General features: G+C 32.1%; 1 protein-coding gene across 5 annotated transcripts in view; it reads left to right on the forward strand.

Moving 5' to 3' along the window:
• LOC132714179 (axotactin-like) overlaps window positions 1-22,788 on the forward strand; it is a 59,109-nt gene extending 36,321 nt beyond the window's left edge. For 2 of the 5 annotated variants that reach the window (XM_060696961.1, XM_060696960.1), the window contains exons 19-36: window positions 105-247; window positions 721-972; window positions 1,677-1,823; window positions 2,399-2,575; window positions 3,021-3,158; window positions 3,970-4,126; window positions 7,863-7,871; window positions 11,641-11,723; window positions 12,808-12,893; window positions 14,878-14,922; window positions 16,490-16,646; window positions 17,196-17,389; window positions 17,722-17,983; window positions 18,577-18,810; window positions 19,362-19,438; window positions 20,084-20,207; window positions 20,815-20,891; window positions 21,665-22,788. In XM_060696961.1, coding sequence (XP_060552944.1) covers window positions 105-247; window positions 721-972; window positions 1,677-1,823; window positions 2,399-2,575; window positions 3,021-3,158; window positions 3,970-4,126; window positions 7,863-7,871; window positions 11,641-11,723; window positions 12,808-12,893; window positions 14,878-14,922; window positions 16,490-16,646; window positions 17,196-17,389; window positions 17,722-17,983; window positions 18,577-18,810; window positions 19,362-19,438; window positions 20,084-20,207; window positions 20,815-20,891; window positions 21,665-22,120 — 2,818 coding nt within the window. In that variant the 3' untranslated portion in view covers window positions 22,121-22,788. The remainder of the gene's footprint in view (window positions 1-104; window positions 248-720; window positions 973-1,676; window positions 1,824-2,398; window positions 2,576-3,020; window positions 3,159-3,969; window positions 4,127-7,862; window positions 7,872-11,640; window positions 11,724-12,807; window positions 12,894-14,877; window positions 14,923-16,489; window positions 16,647-17,195; window positions 17,390-17,721; window positions 17,984-18,576; window positions 18,811-19,361; window positions 19,439-20,083; window positions 20,208-20,814; window positions 20,892-21,664) is intronic. The other 3 variants (XM_060696964.1, XM_060696963.1, XM_060696962.1) reach the window with 3 other exon arrangements.
• The last annotated feature ends 357 nt before the right edge of the window (window positions 22,789-23,145 follow it).

Here is a 23,145-nt window from a genome sequence, read left to right on the forward strand (position 1 = left end):
TATACTGGTACATGTATAACTATATTTACTTAAGATCCTGCAAAAATAATAGAGTAAAAAATTCAAAAGCAGTAAAAATGATAAAAATCTCTTCAATGATTCAGGACTGTGGATGTATCAGAAGAGTGTATGGCAAGTTGCTGGCCTAACCCATGTAAGAACGGAGCTAAATGTGTTGAGAAATGGAGTTCATACCAGTGTATCTGTGTCAATGACTGGGCACACTCCGGTCCTAACTGTGATAAAGGTAAGTTGTATAAAACTTGTAAAGTATCAGCTATGGATCTACTAATATTTGCAATATTTCATTGACAATTCTTTAATACGAAAATAAAAATTATAAAAGGAAATGCAATTAGAAATTTTAGCCGTACATGTAGTACACTTGTGCTTATTATAATTATAATACATGAATTCACAATGCATATGACATCAATCTGAAGTAATTTACATGTAGTATATTTATAAAATAACTTTTTAAAGTGTACTTGAAATTATAACTCAGTTTTTATTATAACCAGCTTTGAGAGTGACTGATATTTTGTCTATGAGTCTTGAATCATAATATAATGACCTTGAACCACAACTGTCAGTGACCTTGAACCCTAACTGTCAATGACCTTGAATCATAACATACTGTGACATTACATAACAGACTTTGACTCTATTTTACCTTGAATCCATGAATAACCATAATATTATTTTTTTACCATATTTCAGATATCAATATGGATGCTGTAACATTTCTGGGACGTCCAGAGTCGTACCTTTATTTTACACAAGCAATATACAGCCAGTTACTTGACTCTACCATCATATTTAGTTTCCGAACATTTATGAAAAACTGTCTTCTGCTGTATATACATGATCACCTAAACAACTTCCTGCAAGTAGAATTGTCTGAAGGGAAGAAGGTTATAGCCAAGTTTAACAGATATAGTGCAGTCCTTAGTCAAACTCGCACTATGACAGGTACCAGTCCATCTATATGTCAATACCATCAAACCTTTAACATAAACAATTTTGTTTCATATATAACTCCTGGAAGGGATGCATACAGATGGTGTAGTTTCTCGGCCTAAGTTTCCTCAGAACAAGTTTCCACTTTCCGAGTAATGAATAGTTTTTCATTTAACGTTCTAATTATAAAAAGTTATGGTATTAAAAAAAAATATCCCTCCAGGAGTTTGCATCCACAAAATCTGGGTTGAAAATTAAATTCCCTCCTTTGTTGGTAAGAAGCGTTTAACCCTTTAGTTATTCCTTACAAATATAAATCAGTAGCCATTATTCAACAAGCAGAAAATAAAGTTCCAGAAACCCACGAAATACCTGTATTAAATTGAGGAAAAATTTAGCAAATTTATTTTTCAAGATAATATTGCACACAAATATAGTGAAAATTAGATACTTTCGAAAAAACCTGATATACAGTAATTTCATTTAATAGAAATATTTCTAAGCTTTCTCAATTCCTTATTTCCTCTTTGTCCTTCATTCATTATGTAGGATATTTTGTATTGTGACACCCATCTCCTGTCTAAGGTAGACTTGAAAGACTGGATTTACTGATACCTGGAATATGATCTTTTAAAGGTCAATTTGAAAGTATTTTTCACCAGCAAAAAACTTTTGTTTGTAACTTTATGATGATAAATATTGTAATATGTTTTCAGAGAATTTAGATGATGGTGAATGGAATCAGATAGTTATTGATAATGCTGATGGTTACATCAAGGTGATTGTTGATGAGGATAATGAACCATCTCGTAACTCCTACAAGAAACTCAGCCTTCAAACATACCAACAGAATCCATTCAGTGGTTCGTTCATTTTGATTTATCATTATTGTTTTTTCTTTTCATTTTGGCTTATTGACAGTTTATGCCAGTATTTCAGTATTGTACAATAAGAGGTAGTTTACCCAGCAAGTATTTCTTAACAATACTTTGTTTTTCTACAACTTACTAAGCATAATTCATTTTAATAAGCCATAGAGAAAACTGTGTCAAACACATTAACTTTAAGTAACGGGTTTAGATTATACTTTGATTGTGTTGAAAGCTATAAGCTTATTGAATCACTCTAAAATATGTTCCTGGAATCAACCAGTACTAAGCAAAGAGTCTGAAGTTTCTTGCTCAGGGAAACAATGACTTGCCCCTGACCAGGTTATTTGCCGCTTCCTGAATTGAAGCTTGCACAACTGATGTTTGTTTACTTTATTCTCTCTATACTGAGCATACCTAATGAGGAATAAAAACTAACAGAAAAAATTAACTTGTGATGATGAGAAACAGATTTCATGTCTTCTTCATGTTACTGAGACATTGAAATACTTACATTTATTGATAGATACATGTCTATCAGTTTATATACACTAAGATTCTATATTTAGAAGAAGAGATGGTAAAGCCAGATAGACCAGCTGAACAACCACCTGAAGGTATACATGTATATGTGGGTGGGGTGCCAGGAGATATGTCCACATATCCTACAATCAATGGCTGTATACGGGGTCTCAAGATTGGAGAAACTATGTTTGAACTGCAAGAGGCTGCTCTCAAAAACATAAGTAAATATACATTTATTAATCTATTAAATTGCAAAAAGAGAAGAATAGAGTAGAATGGTATGTTACAGAAGAAATTGATGAAAATAAATATTAATCGATAAAGAAATAAAGGTATAGGATAAACATATTGAAGTAGGTAGAGATATTGGGCTAGTTTATAGGGCCTGGCTGAGTTTAAAGATATTCATCTTGAAGCCAGAGGTATTGGACCAGTTGTGGGGTTTGAAGTAGTTAGGTAGAAGTGTGGCTATATGGTATTATGGACCCTCGTGCTTTCAAAGATTATAGTAATGTTTTTTTTTTTGCAAGATAAATGAAATAATAAATCATTACAATTTTCAATGGCACAAGATATAACATTGAATTAGATACAATTTTTAATAAGATTTGTTTTAGTGGTTTGTTTGATTAAAAGTTTTAACAAAGAATGTTGTTTTGATTACAGCTGTATCACCATTATGTGAAGATGGTTGTGAAACAGCACCATGCCATCATGGCGGTATTTGTGAAGAACGTTGGCAGAATAAACAGTTTGAATGTGACTGTACTTTCAGTGAATATGCTGGACCAACTTGTAATACAGGTAGAAATGACATATGTCTAGAAAATAATGTCTTAATGTTTTGTATCAAATTTAAGTAAGTGTACAGGTAAATATAATAAGTAAAAGTAAACTTTTTGGTCAGAAACTTTTAATTTAAAGAATATTCGTAAAGAAAGCTTAGTATGAAAATTTCTGTAAAAAAAAAAGGAAACCCTAAACCCTTACCTTGCTGAATGTGTATAGTGGAATTGTCCTGCTTACAGTTTTGATCTAACATAAGTATTATTGTTTGTTATTATGGTATCATAGTCTCAGATTTCAATGTGACCAGACTATTAGCAAGTCATTACCATCTAGTACATTCAAAGGTCAAGAAAGTAAATACAAGATTAAAATTATTGAATGTTAATTACATGTGACATTCCTTTACCTTGTTTATAATACATGTAATGAAATTGTTTAAAATGGTTTATTTATACTTATCACATACCCATGCAGCTTTTGCAACTCCATAAATATGGTATTGCACAGTTGTGCATATATTTTGATGTGACGTCATTTGTGTTATACCAACATAGTGTAAAGATGGGCTACATGTTAGCATTACACTTTATAGGCGCAGCAATGAAAAACAAAAATGAGTCTTTTTAACTTTAAACAGTCTTTATTTTGAGTAAGTGGTAAATAGAATATTACATTTGTGTAGGTTCATTTCTGAATTTACTAAACTTGCCAAAGGCTGGCATAATATAATTTTATTCAACTTGTTTAATAGATTCAGTATTGAACTTACACTCATTCAATATCCTCTATTTAATAAAACAGATTTTGTATTTTGTATACATTATAGAGGCATCCGGTTATTTCCAAGGTGATTCAATCCTGCAGTACAAGTATGATCCTCCCAAGGCAGCCATAGAGACCAGGACCGAGAGATTAGAGCTTATATTTCAGGTCCCTGAAGGAACTACCGAAAAAATGCTCCTCGTTTTTATTTTTAGTGAAAGGTAATTTTTAATTTACTATAATAATCTGTGGCTGTATTAAGTTCTTTTTTTTTGCAATATTTAAATTCACTTACATGTATATATTTTGTTCTTTCAATATTAATGTTGAGTTCATTTTATTTGATTATAGTGGTTGTTAATTATTATGATTTATACAATGTTTGAAATTAGACCTTAGTCTTAGACCCCAACCTTTCCACAATGAAGAATAATATAACATAAAAAATTCTTTGAAGATATTAGCACACCATAAAAACTATGGTATATAAATAATGAAAAATAATAAATTTTAATCAATATACAGTGCATATTGTCTTTAGCCATACGGTTAGCTCACTATACATGTAGGTATAGCTTTGAACTATGAATCTGGCAACCATTTCATTGTAATTGATCATGCAGTTCTTTCTAAGGTCATTCATACTGTATCTCTGCTTTGGCATGTACAGAAGCTACGAATGTGAAGGCATCTAGTACTGGTTTATTGCTTGACAGTCTGTCCATGAATCGTGCAATGGCTGAATTATGCTCTGGTAAATTCAAAGTGGTTAACTCCTGTGATTCAGAGGGTAAACAATCAAAACCACTACCATACATTGTATTATGGGCTATTTATAAACTGGCAAGAAATGGGGATCTTCAATATTATCCCTTACCAGGCTAAAAATTGTTAATGGATTTGTCCATCATTCAATCTGGACAGCATTTTAAGGGAAATTTTAATGTATCCACAGTTATGCTAGCAGGTGATCTTGGTCTGCACTAATCACATTGCGTCATCTAGGGTATAGTGCAGTAACTGGTTAACTCTTTATATTATTTAGTTAGAGTTAACTGGTTACTGCACTAAGGTGACAATTGGTATTTTAAATTGCTGTCAGCAGGCCATAGGTTTTTATTAGGGACTTTAAACTATAGATTTTCCAGGAAAGTTTTACTGCAGCTCTTCCAGCAAAGGGAAAGTGAATGATCATAGGAGATAATTCATCTTATTCTAAGTTGTTCATTTTTTAAACAACAAAAAAGTGCTAATGTCTACATAGAATTTTTAGTCCCCTACCGGTTTAACCGGAGGGGACTTTAGGTTTACCCTCCGTCCGTCTGTCCGTCTGTCTGTCCGTCTGTCAGTCCGTCCGTCCACAAAACTGGATCCCGCGATAACGCAAAAAGTACTGAAAATATTTTTATGAAACTTGATATATGGATAGATGGCAGTATGGAGATTATGCACGTCTTTTTTTTTTCTTCCTATGTTGAAAATTCTGGTTGCTATGGCAACAAATAGTCTGAAAATATGGCAAATTTAACACATAAACTGGATCCAGTGATAACTCAAAAAGTACTGAAAATATTTTTATGAAACTTGAAATATGGGTAGATGGCAGTCTGGAGATTATGCACATCTTTTTATTTTCTTCCTATGTTGAAAATTCTGGTTGCTATGGCAACAAATAGCCTGAATTTCAAGATTTCTGATTTAAATTTTTCAGCTTTTTCACTATATGTTCTCTATTTCTTAAGGTGTTTACTTCAAACTTTAAATATAAGTTTCTGGTCATCAACCACATCATATGTGACAAGGTTTATAACTCTAGCACAAAAAATATCAGTATTACCTCCCTTGAACTTAGATTTTTTAGGGGAAAAAATGTTGTCTTTTTTAAATAACTTCTTTATTTCCTAATGTATCTACTTCAAACTTCATATATATGTTTCTTATTATCACTTGACATTTTTGAGAAGGTTAAATACTCTAGCAAGACTATTTCCAGAATTATGTCCCCCTTGAACTTAGATTTTTTTCGAGAAACTTAGGTATTTTCACTCCAACTTCTTCATTCCTTATAGGATTTACTTTAAAATCCCACATCGTAATAATATGACAAGGTTGTATAAACATAATTTCCTTACTAAGCATGGAAACTTAACACATTACTGTGATATAGACAAACTTATTTAATTATGTTTTGTGGTCGATATTTTCAAATACAGACTTCATCCTCAAATTCATTATAAATGGCAATACACAGGAGTGTATGACAATTAAAGAACTTTTTGAGGGACCGGTAGGGGACTACTGTATTGCCCGCAATACTATCAAATGCTTGTTATATTATGATTTAAGTTGTTTTAGTTTAACAATTTTAGTTATAATTACATGAGTTATCTTTTACATACTATATAGTGTGCAGATATGCGTAACTTTTATTTTATTGAAACAATCCCTTTTCCCTGCATTCATTTGGAAGGTACATCAGCACATCTGTATTTATCTGCCCCTGAAAATTTTGAACTTTGACCTCATAATGGAAAATAATCAAAAAAGCTATTTTGGATGATTGGTTTGTTAAAATGTTTGTTTAAGACTTCAAAGTTATGGAAAATCAAATCTGTCCACTTCATAGTATAGGTGGAAATACATCATTTTGAAATTAAATACCTGAACACCAAAAATTTTCACCTAAAATTTTCAAAGCATTAATTTGATTTAGTAGACTTTGATGAAGATTTGTTTTACTGCATATATAGTTGGTAAAGTTTATTACTTTAAATACTTTATTATGCCAGAAATGGAATTGTTGTAGTACTATAAATTGCTTTTCCATAAAAATAAAAATATAGCCATTTTCAAGAAAACATAATATTTGCCATATAATTATTAATTACTATTATGGTGTGCTGCTGTACAGTTTATTTATGTTTTAGATATATATTTTATTGCTATACATCTTTATCCTGTACTAATTTGCGTATAATATTGATTTTTGTGTCGCCTCTACGGAGTAGTGGCGACATATAGGGATCACTTCTCCGTCGTCTGTCTGTCCGTCTGTCTGTCTGTCTGTCTGTCTGTCTGTCTGTCCGTGCGTCCGTCACAAAACTTGTCCGGACTACTCCTCATAAACTACTGGTGCAATTTCATCCAAATTTTTACAGGAATGATCAGTACCAAGTCTAGTTGTGCATATTGTCAGCATTTTCCGGTTCAATGATTTTTGTCAGAGTTATGGCCCTTTAATAATTTTAATTTTAAAGTTTGTCCGGACTACTTCTCTTATACCACTAATGCAATTTCAATGAAACTTTACAGGATTGATCTGTAGCTCAAGTCCTTGCGCATATTGCACGGGTTTTCCGGTTGAATGATTTTTGGCCGAGTTATGGCCCTTTGATAAAAAGGTTTCTTTTTCTGTGTGTTGCCAGATACACAAAAGCTTGTCCGGACTACTTCTCATAAACTACTGGTGCAATTCCATCCAAACTTTACAGGAATGATCAGTACCAAGTCTAGTTGTGCATATTGTCAGCATTTTCCGGTTCAATGATTTTTGTCAGAGTTATGGCCCTTTAATAATTTTTAATTTTAAAGTTTGTCCGGACTACTTCTCTTATACCACTCATGCAATTTCAATGAAACTTTACAGGATTGATCTGTAGCTCAAGTCCTTGCGCATATTGCACGGGTTTTCCGGTTGAATGATTTTTGGCCGAGTAATGGCCCTTTGCTAAAAATGTGTTTTTTTTCTGTGTGTTGCCAGATACGCAAAAGCTTGTCCGGACTACTACTCATAAACTACTGGTGCAATTTTATCCAAACTTTACAGGAATGATCAGTACCAAGTCTAGTTGTGCACTGTCCGTCTGTCTGTCTGTCTGTCACAAAATTTGTCCCAACATGAAATTTGCCTTCATGAGGCGACACATGTGATTACTGATCGCTCTTGTTATTTTAAAGTCGAAATCGGTAAGATTATAAACAACTTGATCTGAACTCCTCTGTTGTCCTCTTTTTCTGCGGAACTACTTTTTTTTTACGCCTGCATCTTTGCCGATTGTCAATAAAGCTATTAATTCTTACTTGAACATGATAATAGCATGTAACTGTTTAACAAAATATTTGTCGCTTTACAAAAAAGGCTGCCTTAAAATGATATTTTGGTATTTGCTTAAAGTTTACTTGAAAATGTTTAAAGTTGTTTTTTATATGTAAATATACATTTTTAAAATTTTGCTCAAGCATGAAAAGTATAAGCCAGTCACATTAGTAAAGTAGTATTTAAGTCTCATTTTAAACAAATAAGTGTAGGAAGTTGTTATAGTAACTGAGGAATAGTTAATTCAGATCTTGTTTGAAATATCTTTTAAATTAAAAGTAAATTGCCAGTTTGTTTAATAATACTCTCCATATGTATGATAAAATGGGAAATAAATCTACCCTGATGATACTAAAATCTTCCAGTAATTAATTGATATCAAAAATTAAAAGTTAACTATTGTCACTGATAATGCACCTGTCTTTCTATCAAAAAAAAAATTCATGTTCACTCAAAAGCTTTTTTTTCTCCTCCACGTGGTTTTCTCATTGTGATGACTAACAGAAACCAAATTTTGGATTCACAACTTTAAGTCTCGCTGGCAGTTTAATTAAGTCCAAAGGTTCGAGCCATGGAATTCCTGCCAGATCCCATCATCAGTATCTACAGAACCTATTCAGGGTTATCATGATACTAAAAATTAGATATTTAGATTGTTTATATCATACTATTTCGGGATGAAACGTTTTTCAGACAAAACTGTGTCCATCCTATTTTATTGAATTGCTGAAGGTATACTCATAGGCTTTCCTATTTGGATGACTGCAAACAATGTCATGCTTAAGCTTCCATTAAAACACGCTTCACACTATGTGCTGTCTGGTTCGCTCAATAGGTAGAGCAATGGACTGCGAATCGGGCAACCCGGGTTTGATTTCTGGATGGTACAGGTCACTTTCGTTGTAATTGATCATGAAATCTTTTTTACGGTTATTTACACCGTACCTTTGCTCTGGAATGTAGTTTTTAGCTCACCTGTCACAAAGTGACAGGGTGAGCTTTTGTGATCGCTTTTCGTCCGGCGTCCGTCCGTCCGTCGTCCGTCCGTCCGTCCGTCGTCCGTAAACTTTTACTTTAAATGACATCTCCTCATAAACCACTAAGCCAATTTCATCCAAACTTCACAGGAATGTTCCTTTGGTGGTCACCTTTAAAAATTGTTCAAAGAATTTAATTCCATGCAGAACTCTGGTTGCCATGGCAACCGAAAGAAAAAACTTTAAATATCTTCTTTTAAAAAACCATAAGAGCTAGAGCTTAGATATTTGGCATGAAACATCTTCTAGTGAGTGTCTACCAAGTTTGTTCAAATAAAAGCCCTGGGGTCAAAATTGGCCCCGCCCCGGGGGGTCATTGATTTTCCCTATATGCATATAGTAAAAACTTAAAAAATCTTCTTTTAAAGAACCCAAAGAGCTAGAGCTAAGATATTTAGCATGAAACATGTTCTAATGGGTGTCTACCAAGTTTGTTCAAATAAAAGCCCTGGGGTCAAAATTGCCCCGCCCCGGGGGGTCATTGATTTTCCCTATATGCATATAGTAAAAAACTTAGAAAATCTTCTTTTAAAGAACCAAAGAGTTAGAGCTAAGATATTTAGCATGAAACATGTTCTAATAAGTGTCTACCAAGTTTGTTCAAATAAAAGCCCTGGGGTCAAAATTGGCCCTGCCCCGGGCGTCATTGATTTTCCCTATATGCATATAGTAAAAACTTAAAAAATCTTCTTTTAAAGAACTCAAAGAGCTATGGCTAAGATATTTAGCATCAAACATGTTCTAATGGGTGTCTACCAATTTTGTTCAAATAAAAGCCCTGGGGTCAAAATTGGCCCCGCCCCAGGGGTCATTGATTTTCCTTATATATGTATAGCAAAAACTTAAAAAATCTTTTTTTAAAGAACTCAAAGAGCTATGGCTAAGATATTGAGCATCAAACATGTTCTTATAGGTGTCTACCAAGTTTGTTCAATTAAAAGCCCTGGGGTCAAAATTGGCCCCGCCCCAAGGGTCATTGATTTTCTTTATATGTGTATAGCAAAAACTTAAAATCTTCTTTGAAAAAACCCAAATAGCTAGAGTTTAGATATTAAGCATGAAACATCTTCTAGTAAGTGTCTACAAAGTTTGTTCAAATAAAAGCCCTGGGGTCAAAAATGGCCTGGCCCAAGGGGTGTCATTGTTTTTAACTATATGTGTATAGTAAAAACTTAAAAAAAATCTTCTTTTAAAAAGCCCAATGAGCTAGAGCTTATTGGCCCTGCAACGTTGGGGGGGGGGGGGGTTGGGGTTGTGGGGGGGCCTATATACAGGTGAGCGATCTCAGGGGCCATCATGGCCCTCTTGTTTGCAAGAGTGAAGGCAACTGTAGTACTGGTAAACTGCTTGACAGCCTGCCAAGGAACCATATGGTTGCTGAATTGAACTCCGGTAAATTCAATGTGGCTTACTGCTGGAGTGAAAACTACCACCATCACCAACACCACCACGCTTCACGCTACTCCCCTATCAAACAAATAGATCAATCAAGTGCAATATTACATGATATATACAGCATTAAAAAGGACTGCTTACACATCACATCATATGAAGTCAGATATGATGTCACTAAACCAAAATGATGACAGGAAGTTTACTTTTATATAATAATTTTTGTGCAGTAAATATATTGTCTTTTTAATGGTGAATTTTTGATCAAATAAGTAGAATTTCTATTTCATAAATCTTTTGAACAGTTATGACTATGTAGAATTTTTTTTGACAAAAATGTTTGTTCTAAAGTGAACACAACAAAGTTTTGAATGTATAATATTAGTACCTGAAAAAAGCAATAGGTTGTGAACACCTGAAATTAGCAAAAACACCTGTAAGTTGTAAGTTGTGAAGACTTTTGGGCACCAGCAATTTGCAGTAAATTTGGAACACCTTTAACTAACATCACGTTAACAACACCTACATTTTGCAATTCATTCTGAACTCATGAACTAATGATGTGTCCGATGTGTCAGCAACACCTGGAGTTTTAAGTAAATGATGAATATCTGAAATTATGTTTTACATATTTGATAAATCTATTAATCTAAAAATATTTTAAAACTGTGACATATTCGATTTTATTCTTAAACTGTTATTTATGATTTAAATATTTCAAGATAAAAATACAAAATAATTAAAAATGTGACTGATATTTCCCATTTTATCCTATATAACCCCAAGCTCCCCCTGGTGATAGCGAATTGAATGTTAACATTGGAAAGTTTAGAAAGCTTTGGTGGATATCTCTGAACTAGACAACTTTTCAGCATTATTTTGTTTTTATTATTTTTTTTGGTCAAATCTTTACTTTAAACAAAATTAATTGTCGATTACGTGTAATAGTATTTTCTGTAATGCATACTGTAAAATTGTGAGTATATGGAGATTAAGTGTAAAGTTTGAAAAGTTAAATATTGCTGAAAAAAATGGTCTCTTGAATTAAAAGAATAATTATCATACCATTAATAATATCATACATGTATATTGAAAACATTAGTTAATTTATTAGTTAAAGATATCTAATATTTTTAGTAAATTTTAAATATACTTTAAGAATAAATTAGTTTTACAGTATTTAGATTGATAAGAGATACTGTTTTTTTAGGTACTTGACTCATGACTTCATTGTTGTGTATCTGGACCCTAAAAACGGGGTTTATCTCAGCACTAATCATGGATACTCTATACGTAAGTATTCTTTTTATGTGAAGATAAACATGTAATTGGTTTTGCTACATTAATTTATGCATTTATATTTACCGTAAAATTCCTAATAAACGCCCCTCCCCTAATAAAAGCCCCCAGGCTTTTCGATATGGAAAAAAATCTGCTCATGAGTGGTGAACTCTTTAATAAATCTGTAATCTTATTCAAATCCTTCAGAATCCATTTTTTTTCATAGTAAACACAAAAATGTATCACATGATGAACTTTAAAATCTTAACACATTTTAATGTTATTACCAACCCATGTTACACTAAATGTATTTTCAATGATTTTTGGATTGAGGAAAAACGTGTTGTAATAATAGCCCCCCTTTTGGAAAATGTTTAGCCCCCGGGGGCATTTAATAGGAATTTTACGGTATATATAAATTATCATTATGTAAAGAGAAATTCTTTGATTTCTCCATCAAAAATAGCAAACTCCAAGAAAAATCCAAAAGTCATACTTAGCAAAATGTACAAGTCATACTTAGCAAAATGTACAAGTCATACTTAGCAAAATGTACAAGTCAAACTTAGCAATATTTGAAAACAGTTTTTGGGGACCTGCAGATATTTTCACCAAAAATCTTAAGAAATTTTTTTTATCATAAGAGAAATTTTACAATTAATCATCTTTGCGATTGGTTTTGGGAAAATGACATAAGATTTCACTTACAATTATCTTAAAGTCAAAATCATAAGATAAGTTGTAAGTTTTTTTTTGTGAAAATATCTGCGGGATTACAATTAACTCCTTGTCATGTGTGACATTTCTTGGATGGTTTCCTGTAAAGTTATGTGTAACAAGTTTGTATGTTATAAGTGGTATTTAAGTCCATGCTATAGAATAATAGCAATCTGTTAATTAGTTTTGTAATTTCTTTTGTCTACCGTACAAATTTGGTGATCTTCAAAATGAAGATCGAGTGGATTATACACTCCCCTCCCAGTAAGAATATATGTTAAAAATTGAATGCTAATGAAGAAAACAATAATATGAAAACTGCTTAAATGTACATGATTGTAAGAAAATATATAAATCAATTAATTTTGTTATTACCTAGATGGTGTAGGTAAACCTGGGAAGTTTGCTAATGGCAGACCACATCAACTGTTGTTTAAACGTAATAAGAGCGAGATGATACTTACTGTAAGTAACATTTTTTCTTCAGAATATTAATTTGGTCAAGGTTATATTTATTGTTTACTAAGGTTAAGGATGATAGTATTGATTGGTTAATTTTGGTTCCTGTAGATTGTCCTCCACCAATCAGATTCATTGTTACATAAAGCATTTTCTTGGTTAACCTGATACTTAAATTTAAAAGTGAACACTCCATTTAAACATAAATAGTTTTTTTTGAATTATTAAATGATTTTGACAATTCCTTTTGATTATTGACACCTGTATGTGTTTTCAAACATTTTTATTTTGTCTTTAATTGCATTCTGAGATATTGTTTAAAAGCAAGATTTAACCAGTTATTTTAGCATCAAAGTTTTGTGCATTTTTCAAGTGCATTTCTCAACATCTTTGATAAAAGGAATTGTCACAAATTTGTCACAAATAATAGTTACATAGTAAAATCTTTCTAAAGAGACTACACAAGGCATGTGCATGTATGTTAAAATTGTTAAAACAGACTGTTTTTGTCTATACAGTAAAATGTTTGTAGTGCATGGATGGAATGACATGTTCTTGTTTTAGTTTTATATTTTATTCAGAGTTATAATACTTGACAGAAGCATGTCATTGATTTGTTTCTTCTAACATTAAAACAATAAAAGAACATTGATCATATTTTATCATCTCAAAGCCCCAGCATACCCATCAATAAATAAAACAAATATTTGTCAGACAGTTTTTGTTACTTGAAGGTAGCCGTAATGAGAAAAATATATGTACAAAATATATGTACAAAATATATGTACATAAATGTATATCGTTGGCTTAATGAATATGATAATTTAAATTGTTGTCTTGGCTATGCTGACAATATGGAACTTGCTTACAGTGACAGTATGTCTGCACATGTCTGCCTGGCTTATTTAATTTCCAAATTTCACCTCAACTTGGGCAACGCCATTCACCTGGCTTCATGAATTGTGTAATGGACCAATGTCAAGCTTTAAATGTAAAACTGCCAATTAAGGTTTTAACATGTAACATTTTCAAAATCGGGTTATTATAACTAACCAGCCTTGAGTACAGTGTAGTAAGACTTTACAGATTGTGATAGCTGTCTCAACTATGTACTTGTGACATAGATCTGTATTATTATAACTTCTAGGGACTAAGGTTTAGAAAGAAATAAAAATAGGAATCAATCAATACTAGAAAAAGCTTACATCTGCACTATGACACTAATGGTCAGGTTTTTTTTAAAACACCAAAACACATAAGCAAGGGTTTTGTGATGCACAGATGTTTATACATCAAGTTCATGGATTACAAGTTAAAACATAATTGTCACCTGACTTTTTCATTTTCATAATGTTTAAGCAATTATAATAGAATTAAACAGTTTTATACAGTAACAGTAAACTTAATGAAGAAATTTGTTGACGAAATTTATCTGAGTCTCAATCTTATATTGTGATAATACCGCTTTACTGCGTTATCTGTATTGTTTATGGAGAATTTGTGATTATTAACTGTTACCGTCATAATTTTGCATTGAAAATTTACCTTTGGCATGAAAAACCAATGCATTTATCATTAAATTAAAGTTATGGCTTCACTTAAAAATTAGTCTAAGATGTCCAAATTATCTTTGATAAAAATTTGCTAATCTGCTTTGCATGATACTAAAACACCAGTCTCTGGTGAATACATTTTACTGTTGGAATAACAACAATGTTTAAAATTTACTTTAGAAAAAAAAAGTCACTTCATGTTACTGTTAGGCACTTAGGAAAGCAGCTGCCTTCAATATAAGTCAGTATCACTTTTTACACATTATTTTACACAGAATAAAAAAGGATAAAAAAGCTTAGCTTTCACATATTTGGGGCTATAGAAGCTTCAAAAGCAATCACATTATATGTATAGAAAAAAATATTTCTTTATTGTCATAAGTAAACAATACTTTGCTTGAACTAATCATTTTTATATTGCGCTACCCCATTAATAGGTTAGAGAAGAGAGCCATCCTAAATATAGAAACAATACTGTTAGCGTAAGTAATCATCGCCAAAGCTTTCATTTGTCACTGTCGCTACTCGCTAACGCTCCTCAACGATTTGCTAGATTATTATACTTTCTTCATGTGTTTACAACATGACATAATTCACTATGACAACAATATTGTATTTTAATTCTTCTGTTGTTTTATAATGCTTATAATTCTATCAAATCTGTTATTTCTATTTTACTTGCATGTTTTTCTTTATTCTGTATGTGTTTTGCATGTTTGTATGTATCTTAAAAGTGGCTGCTTATATCATAAAAAACTGATAATTATGTTTTTGCATGTGTTTTGTTAATGGCTGCTTAGAAAGTTGAAGAAAATCTTCTTCTGTGTCTTAGTTTTGCCTGGGACGATACGTCATTTTAAGTCCCAGGTTTTGTTTATATGTGTTTACTGGCATTTTAAAAACTATATAAGTTCTAAGTCAGTCTGCATGTCCATGTTATGTATTTAATTCAGCAAACTGTAACATTTAATGCTTATAATATGAAAAAAATAATGATAATTTAAATTATGTTTAACAACGATAATTTACTTTTGCTTGAACTTAACTCAGTATTAGTCACAACAAGGAAACTTCCTTGCTGTCAGTGTATTCTACAATAGACTTACTCCGGAATGAAAAGTATTTTTGGTTTTCCCAGCTAGAGTTCGAACAAACTTTTACAGTTCAATCTTTTGAAAATAAATGCAAAAGTTTGACTGATAATTGTTAATTGTTTTGCACTGTGAAAGCTATAAATGGTAAAAGTTTGTTGGTACTTGGGGATCAGCTTGGTAAAATCCACATTTTCCCACTTCTTGGCAACATCTACTTTTCCGTGTTTATAGTTTCAATTGATAATGGATTGCAAGAAATTTAAAAGAATGTTTTTGCTGGACAAAATCAGATGTGTTCCTCAGACAATCCCTGCTTTATCTATTGAAATATGCTTTAAATTATAATGTTGTCTTCACTGACTGTCGTCTAAATTCATTGACTTTTCTGTAAGTAAAAAGGGAGAAGGACATTAAGGGAGCATGGACTTTTTAGCTCATCTGAACACTTGTGATGCATGGAGAGCTTTTAGGGTCATTATCTGTCCGTTGTCTCCATTTTTTTTATGATTTTTTCCCATTAAATTACATTGTATTTTATCTAAGTATTTTATTAATTTTATTGTGCATTCTGTACATTTATTGGTAACATGTTTTTGTGCTAGTGGTAGAAGTAAAATGGAGGGGATTGATATTGTGATTATTTCAGCTTCTTTACTTTGTTTACATTATACTACATTACATTATATCAAATGTTTACATTTTGCCTGAAAAATATCAAGTCCAAAATACAAAAATATCTGATATCTAAAACTACCTTTGTAAGTAGTAGTAATAAAATTATTGATATGTAGCATAATAATTTTGTTTTAGTTTTATATTATTTGATGGAATTGTAAATTTGTTATACAGAGTTACCAGAATTTTTTGTACCAAATTATCACATTTTATTTATAACTGCAGTAATTATATTTGTTTTGGAAAGAACATTTTTAATTTTCAAAGTTGTTATTTATAGGTTGATGAGGAGAGTATAGGAAGAGTTACTGTCCCTGATAATGCACTTGATGAACTGGACACAATCATGATAGGAGGGATTCTTGATGTTCAGTTTAATGAAATAAAGGACACCAATGACTACAGGAATTACCGGAACTTCTCTGGTTGTATGTCAGGTAAGGACATCAGTGACTATCTTCATTAACCCATGTCAAACATCATAATTTTTATCAGACCTTCTTTGATTGCATGTCAGAAAAAATTGCACAAATATGTACCTATGTTATAAGAACTTTCTGAGCGAAATTTCAGGTTATAATGTCACAGGGTGAGAAAATATGTGCAGTCTGATAATTTACAAGCTGAGCTATTTGACCGCTTACACACTATTGCCCCTAATTGGTGAACAGTTCAATACTGTGACATTCTTCCCCATTATATTGAAATTCTCTGACTGTCTTCCCAACTATATTGAAATTTGTCCTTTAATTTGTAATGGGCACAGAGAACAATGTGAAGTTGGACACAGAATTATACTGTCACAGTTCCCAGTTTGGAGCCAGATGTCACGGGCTAAGAAAAATGAGCAGATTCACCAAGACTTGTACCTGGGACCCTTGAAATACTGTACTGCTATTTAGATTTTACTTGTAATTTATATAAAAGTATTTTGTATTGTTGTATGACTTTGAAATATTATTAATCATTATTAACTTTTATTACAGAAGTGACTTTTTACCCAGTCAGTGATCTCCCCTTTTCTCTGCGACCATTGAAAGATCTCCGTGACAACAAGAACTCTACAGGAATAGCTACAGTATTTGGCCCTGAAGTTGTTGGATGTAGCACCAGGGACCAAATGGCTTCCACTACAACAACTACACAAGTACCAACCAAACCAATCATAGACAGTAAAAAGGTTTGTGATGTCAGCAAATGTTTCCTTCTTGAGCATATAATGGTTAAATTAACAGGCCTTTGCTCAAAGAACTAAGCCAGCCAGTCTGTATGTCCTTGCTGTCAAATACAGGCTGTATTTGACATGTCTGAAAATTCTTAAAATCAGTTTATTTAAAAAAGGTACCTACAAAATGACAGTATGAAAATTCCTTTATAATGTATTATTTATGCTTAAATCTTACATTTCTAATACATTTTTTGTTTCAAAGTGATATTGAGTCACAATTTTAAAATAAAAATCACACGTTATCTGACACTTTAATTTCATTACACAAACATTACAAATTTCAGCTAACAATGCCACCCTGGGACCCGGCTCTAGCAGCTAAAGCCACTTTAATTTCATTACACAAACATTACAAATTTCAGCTAACAATGCCACCCTGGGACCCGGCTCCAGCAGAGACTCAGTTTATTGGCCCGGCTCCTACACTACCTCAGAACAAAACAACCCCATTAGTTACCAAACAGACAACACCTAGCACATCAAAGGCCATGGAGAAAGAAATCGTTTTTGAATCCAGAGAAAAGAAGTATCAAGATGAAATCATTGGTAAGTCAGATGTTTTGTACTTGGTGCAGACTATAGTTGTTCATGAAAATCATCACTTTCAGAGAATTAAATTTAAGAATCACTAAGTCTTTCATTGCATATTAAAGAACAATGCTTAAAATGTTACAAGTCTACGAATTATTCAGCAACAAGGTTGCATAATAGTATAATGCACTTTAAATTTTTTATTTTATTTACTCTTAAAAGGTACATTTATTGCAGTGAAATCCTTCTTTAATAGGCCTAACATTAAGCTTTACCATACTTGTATTTTAATGTATTCTTATATGTTCATGAATATTGTTGTCAGGGAGGCCTTGGTTTGATCCTTGGTTGGTGTGCAATATGTCTGAGTCTAATGTTCATTTGTCTCTCATTGCTGAATAAGAAATCATGTTGGATTAGATGGTCATTTGCAGAGAAATTGGAAATTACTGGTTAGTTATCCAGGAAAGCTGGTTAGATAGACCAATCACCATTATGACGAGAAAAAAAAATGAGTTAAAATCACCATTAAACCAGACATACAAGCAAACAATGAATAAAATGATGTGTAAACAATTGCCTTTCAAGTCTACTTTTGTTCGTTGCAGCTATAGCCCTGTCAGTTATTGCATTTCTACTTATTGTGGCTATACTGATTGCCATTATCCTGGTGAGGATGAGAAATCGGGAGAAAAAGAAAGAGTTAGAACAGAAGAAGAAAGAAGAGATAGAGATGAAGGAACATTTTGAGGAGAAAGATGATCATGTAATAGAGAATCACCAGAACCAGAACTATCTGGCTAGACTAGATGAATTCAGTATGGTGTCTGCCACACTTGGTAGTAAGTGCAAATACTCTTGTTATTGTCAAATAAACTGGTAAATATAAATATATATATAGCATTGTATTGGGCTTATTTTATTAGGCTGATTCATACACGCTTTACAATTTTTGCCCTATACCTATCAGTCATCATGATCATATTCCTATGCACCTCAATCCATGCATTATTCTACAACAATGCACTCAAAATTGATATCTTTTTCCTAAATCAAAACATGGCAATATTTTCTCTGTTTCAGTCTTCATTTGCATGAGCAAGACATGGTTTGAATTGAGTGATAGATTATTATTGTACATTTATTCAGATGACCATTTGTTGGTCAGTTTGCTTGTACTGTATATGTTTGTGCAGGTCATCAATATATTCATATTGACCATGTAAGTGATTGAGGAAAATGCATTGAAGTGTTGTTTTAATTAACTTGATTACAAAGTGCAAGACATTAGATATTACAAGCACAAAGTCCAGTTCACAGCCATGGACAGTTAATTTAACTGTGCAATCTACTTTCATTATGAATTATACTAATGATACTGATTATTTTGTAGGTAAACCAGTTAAAACTGATGGTATGTCAACTTTTAAACCTCCACCCAGTGACTCTTCTTATACCTACACAAGTGTGGTAAGACTTTCATTAAATGACTATAAAAGAAAATGACTATATAAAGAAATTGAAAAAAATAATAATCCAGGGACAGTGTTTTAAACATTTGAAACACAAATGAAATGAAGTACAAACATGATTCCTAGAAGATTTCAATAGAAATTTTAAGAGATACATGTATAATGAACAATGTCATATGCATGCCATTATCAAATTGTTTAAAAAAAAAAACAACAGAAAAATGTAACTAAAGAATTTAAATAAAAGAATCACAACCCTTATTGATAGGGGTATCTGTCCTATAAGTATTTATTCACCAGTAATATCATTATAATTCAAGACATGTTGATTTCTTTTGTCATTAAGTGAAACATTTTCTTATTGCTAAAAAATACTGTGTAACTTTATAATGATACATGATTTATAAAAGATTTGACATTGACCATTTGACTATATTATATGCTTATTTGTGTACTGTGTAAGCATAGGCATATTGCCCGAATGTATTTTGAAATAAACTTTTGGAACTCTTGTATTGTAAAAACTAAAAAGTCAAGATTTTGGGAAATGCCAGTTTATTTTCATATAGAGGAAAATGTTTTTTTACATGTGATACAAGAGCAAGTATACAAGTTTGAAACAAATATTAACAATCTTTTACAGCCACAATCAGAAGATGAAGGACTGACATATCCAGATCAGAGATTTTATAACAGGAAGAAAAATCGACCAGCATCATCTATATCAGAGGTGTTAGAATTGATGGAGAGAAACAAAGTCTCTAAAGGTATAAAACATGAGCTAATTACCTGTACCTGATATCATTGTTGGAAGTCTGATTCTATGTTACTTCTACTTAAATTACATCTATGTCTTCCAAAATATACTTTTACCAAAATCTTGTGTATTAGTGATGCTTACATCTATGCACAGTTAAGAATCAGTTGTTACTACTTCACAGTATTACTGAAACAGAGAACCTCTTAACTCTCGGCTTCAAAGCTTGAATTTACACTTTTGTAGATTGAGTTGCCCATGTACTGTTTTAGATGGCATCTAAAGATAAATATTCTTCATACAAATCTATATCAAATCTACTGTAATGTTTGGAAATGAAAGAGACTTGTTCTGATATTTCTTCTTAGCGATTTCTAATTATAGATTTACTGACAGAATATTTACACCGAAATATCATTAGAGATACCATTGCTAAGAAATATTGTTTCTGTAATGACAATATTTGTCTTATCATTTTGCAATTTCTACCATAAATTGTAATTGTAAAGAAACATCTTGCATTTTTAAAATAAGAATAACTCAATGGTTCTGAGTATGAAGTACATAAACATGTACTGTATATCATTTCATATATTATAACTTTATCTTTGATCTAGATGACATAGAAGATTTTGAAAATCTTGGAAATGGACCCACCCACCCGATCACATTGGAAAAATCACCAATAACATGTGTAAGATATATTTTTTAAATTGTTTTTTTTTTTACCACAGTTTTTATGCATTTCAGCTTGGTTGAATTAAATTATCCCCCCCCCCCCCACCGGAGCATTATTGTTACTGTACATTTACATTCTCATTAACTGCTGTTCTGTGACCTACTTTCATTTTTGGCTAATACTCTGGAAGTATATTATCACCACTTTGTGCTTCAAAAAACCCTTAAAGGGCTTGACTTGGGACATTCTTGGGTCCATTCTTTATAGTGAAAGCTACTTTTTGTGCCTTAACAGGTGGATGGACCCTCTCTAAACTTAGACTACAGACTTAAGGACTGTATAGACATATATAGGAAACATATTTCAGGTTTTTTCTTCTTGAATTAAGTAAATCATAAATGTCAGGAAAAAACTGACCCCTTCAGTGCCCCAAGTTAAAAAGTTTACTGCTATGTACAATGTATAGGAAAACACATTTAAATCCATTGGAAAACTTCAGTACACAAGAGCTAAGACATTATAGGCATATAGCATTACCGAATAAACCTGTTTAAATGTTATCTTAAAAGATATACAAAAAACTTTTGGGAGCATAAAATATCATAAGGATAAAAAACATGTTTTAGACAAGTTTAGTTTAGTTCTTTTTCTTTGGTCAAAGATTATTTTTGATTTCTCGAACAAATTGCATTGGGGCATATGTTGGCCAGCCATTATGATGCTCTTGTTTATGATTGTAATTTTAAACATAAATGCTTTGCTATAGTGGGTGTTTATGATAATTTCAGCATGAAGATGATGAAGACAATGATGCAGATAATGAGTCAGAATCTCCGTCACCCCCACCACCACTCCATCACATCAGTGAATATAACGGAGACAGCGGGTACGAGGCCGAGTCGAAACCCGATGAAGAACAGGAAACACTCTTGAAAGACATTTGTCCTGGAACTGAAAGTGATGGTAGTTACCATAGTGAAGATGTTGCCCCTAGTGTTTCAAAAAGTTATAAGGGAGACAACTCTCCTCCGTCTCCTTTTTCTAAAAATAGCACATATATGTCAGACACTAATTCACCACTGTCACACTCAGACAATGTATCCTCGGGGAATACGTCCCCTTCAATAAAAAATGATCCTAACATTGTGAATTATGGTTTCCCAAACTCACCTGTGATAGAGATAGGACCAGAAGTAATCCAGCAAAAACCGAGTATTTTAACAAATGGTGGTGATAATACATAAAAGGCAGCCGTAATGCTGTAAAAGTGAAAAATGTGATGCAATAATTTTGTATATATTCCAACATTTAGAAATTGTTCATGATAGACAGATACAGGTGTGAATAAAATTCCTGGATAAGTGAATTTTAATGGGAACATAATTATACTGTTAAGAAAAAGACAGAATTGACTTTTTTTGGTAGGAAGATGAATTTTGTGCATTAATGTGACCACAAAATAAAAGGGAAGAAAAATAAAGTCCCAAATATATACCAATTATCTCAAACTGTTTAATATGGTGCAAAATATTTATATTGACATAGGGATTAAAAATCCATGAAGTTTTCATGACATTATTTATTTGTGATTTATAACTGTAAGCCATTACTTTCTCTGCTGAAATAATGGAACTAATATTCCAAGTTCATATTTGTTGCAATATGTTGTCATTTTTTTTTATATGTTTGTCTATCAAGTATGCTTGTTGTTGTTGTTGTTTTCATTTGTTTATAAAAATGTGTGTTTATTACTTTATCACACAATATGTAGTATTTTCATCTGACAAAAACACTTCATGAAAATGTTTAAGACCCATTATTGATACATTCTAGTATTGTTATAAAATTTTCTAAGTATAGGCCCATCTCTTCAGTGTTTTTCAGACATCACTGTATCAAGTTTTCATGAAAACATGACAATTATCAATCAGACCTTACTAGTGTATAATCCTGTGATTGATTCATTCAGTCTATGTTGAAACACGTATTGATACTTGCTTGGATATAGATGTCTTTCATTACTGTCCTGCAGGCCTACAAGTGGTTAGTGTCTGCTAGGAGGCGCACTGGTAGTTTTCCAACAAGAGACGTTGAAAGTCGTCATATTTCTTTAATATTGAGTGATGTAAAACCCATGTTCATAGAATTTTAACATTATGAAACTTTAAGTTATGATTTGTTTGCTCTTTAGGGGTATGACTTTCAAGTAAAATAAGTTAAAACATTTTTTACATGTCAACCTCTATCTTCACTGCCGTTATATCATTGC

Source organism: Ruditapes philippinarum, unplaced genomic scaffold (genome assembly GCF_026571515.1).
Source record: "Ruditapes philippinarum isolate M1 unplaced genomic scaffold, ASM2657151v2 ctg474_1_1_1_1, whole genome shotgun sequence".
Classification (NCBI taxonomy): Eukaryota; Metazoa; Mollusca; class Bivalvia; order Venerida; family Veneridae; genus Ruditapes; species Ruditapes philippinarum.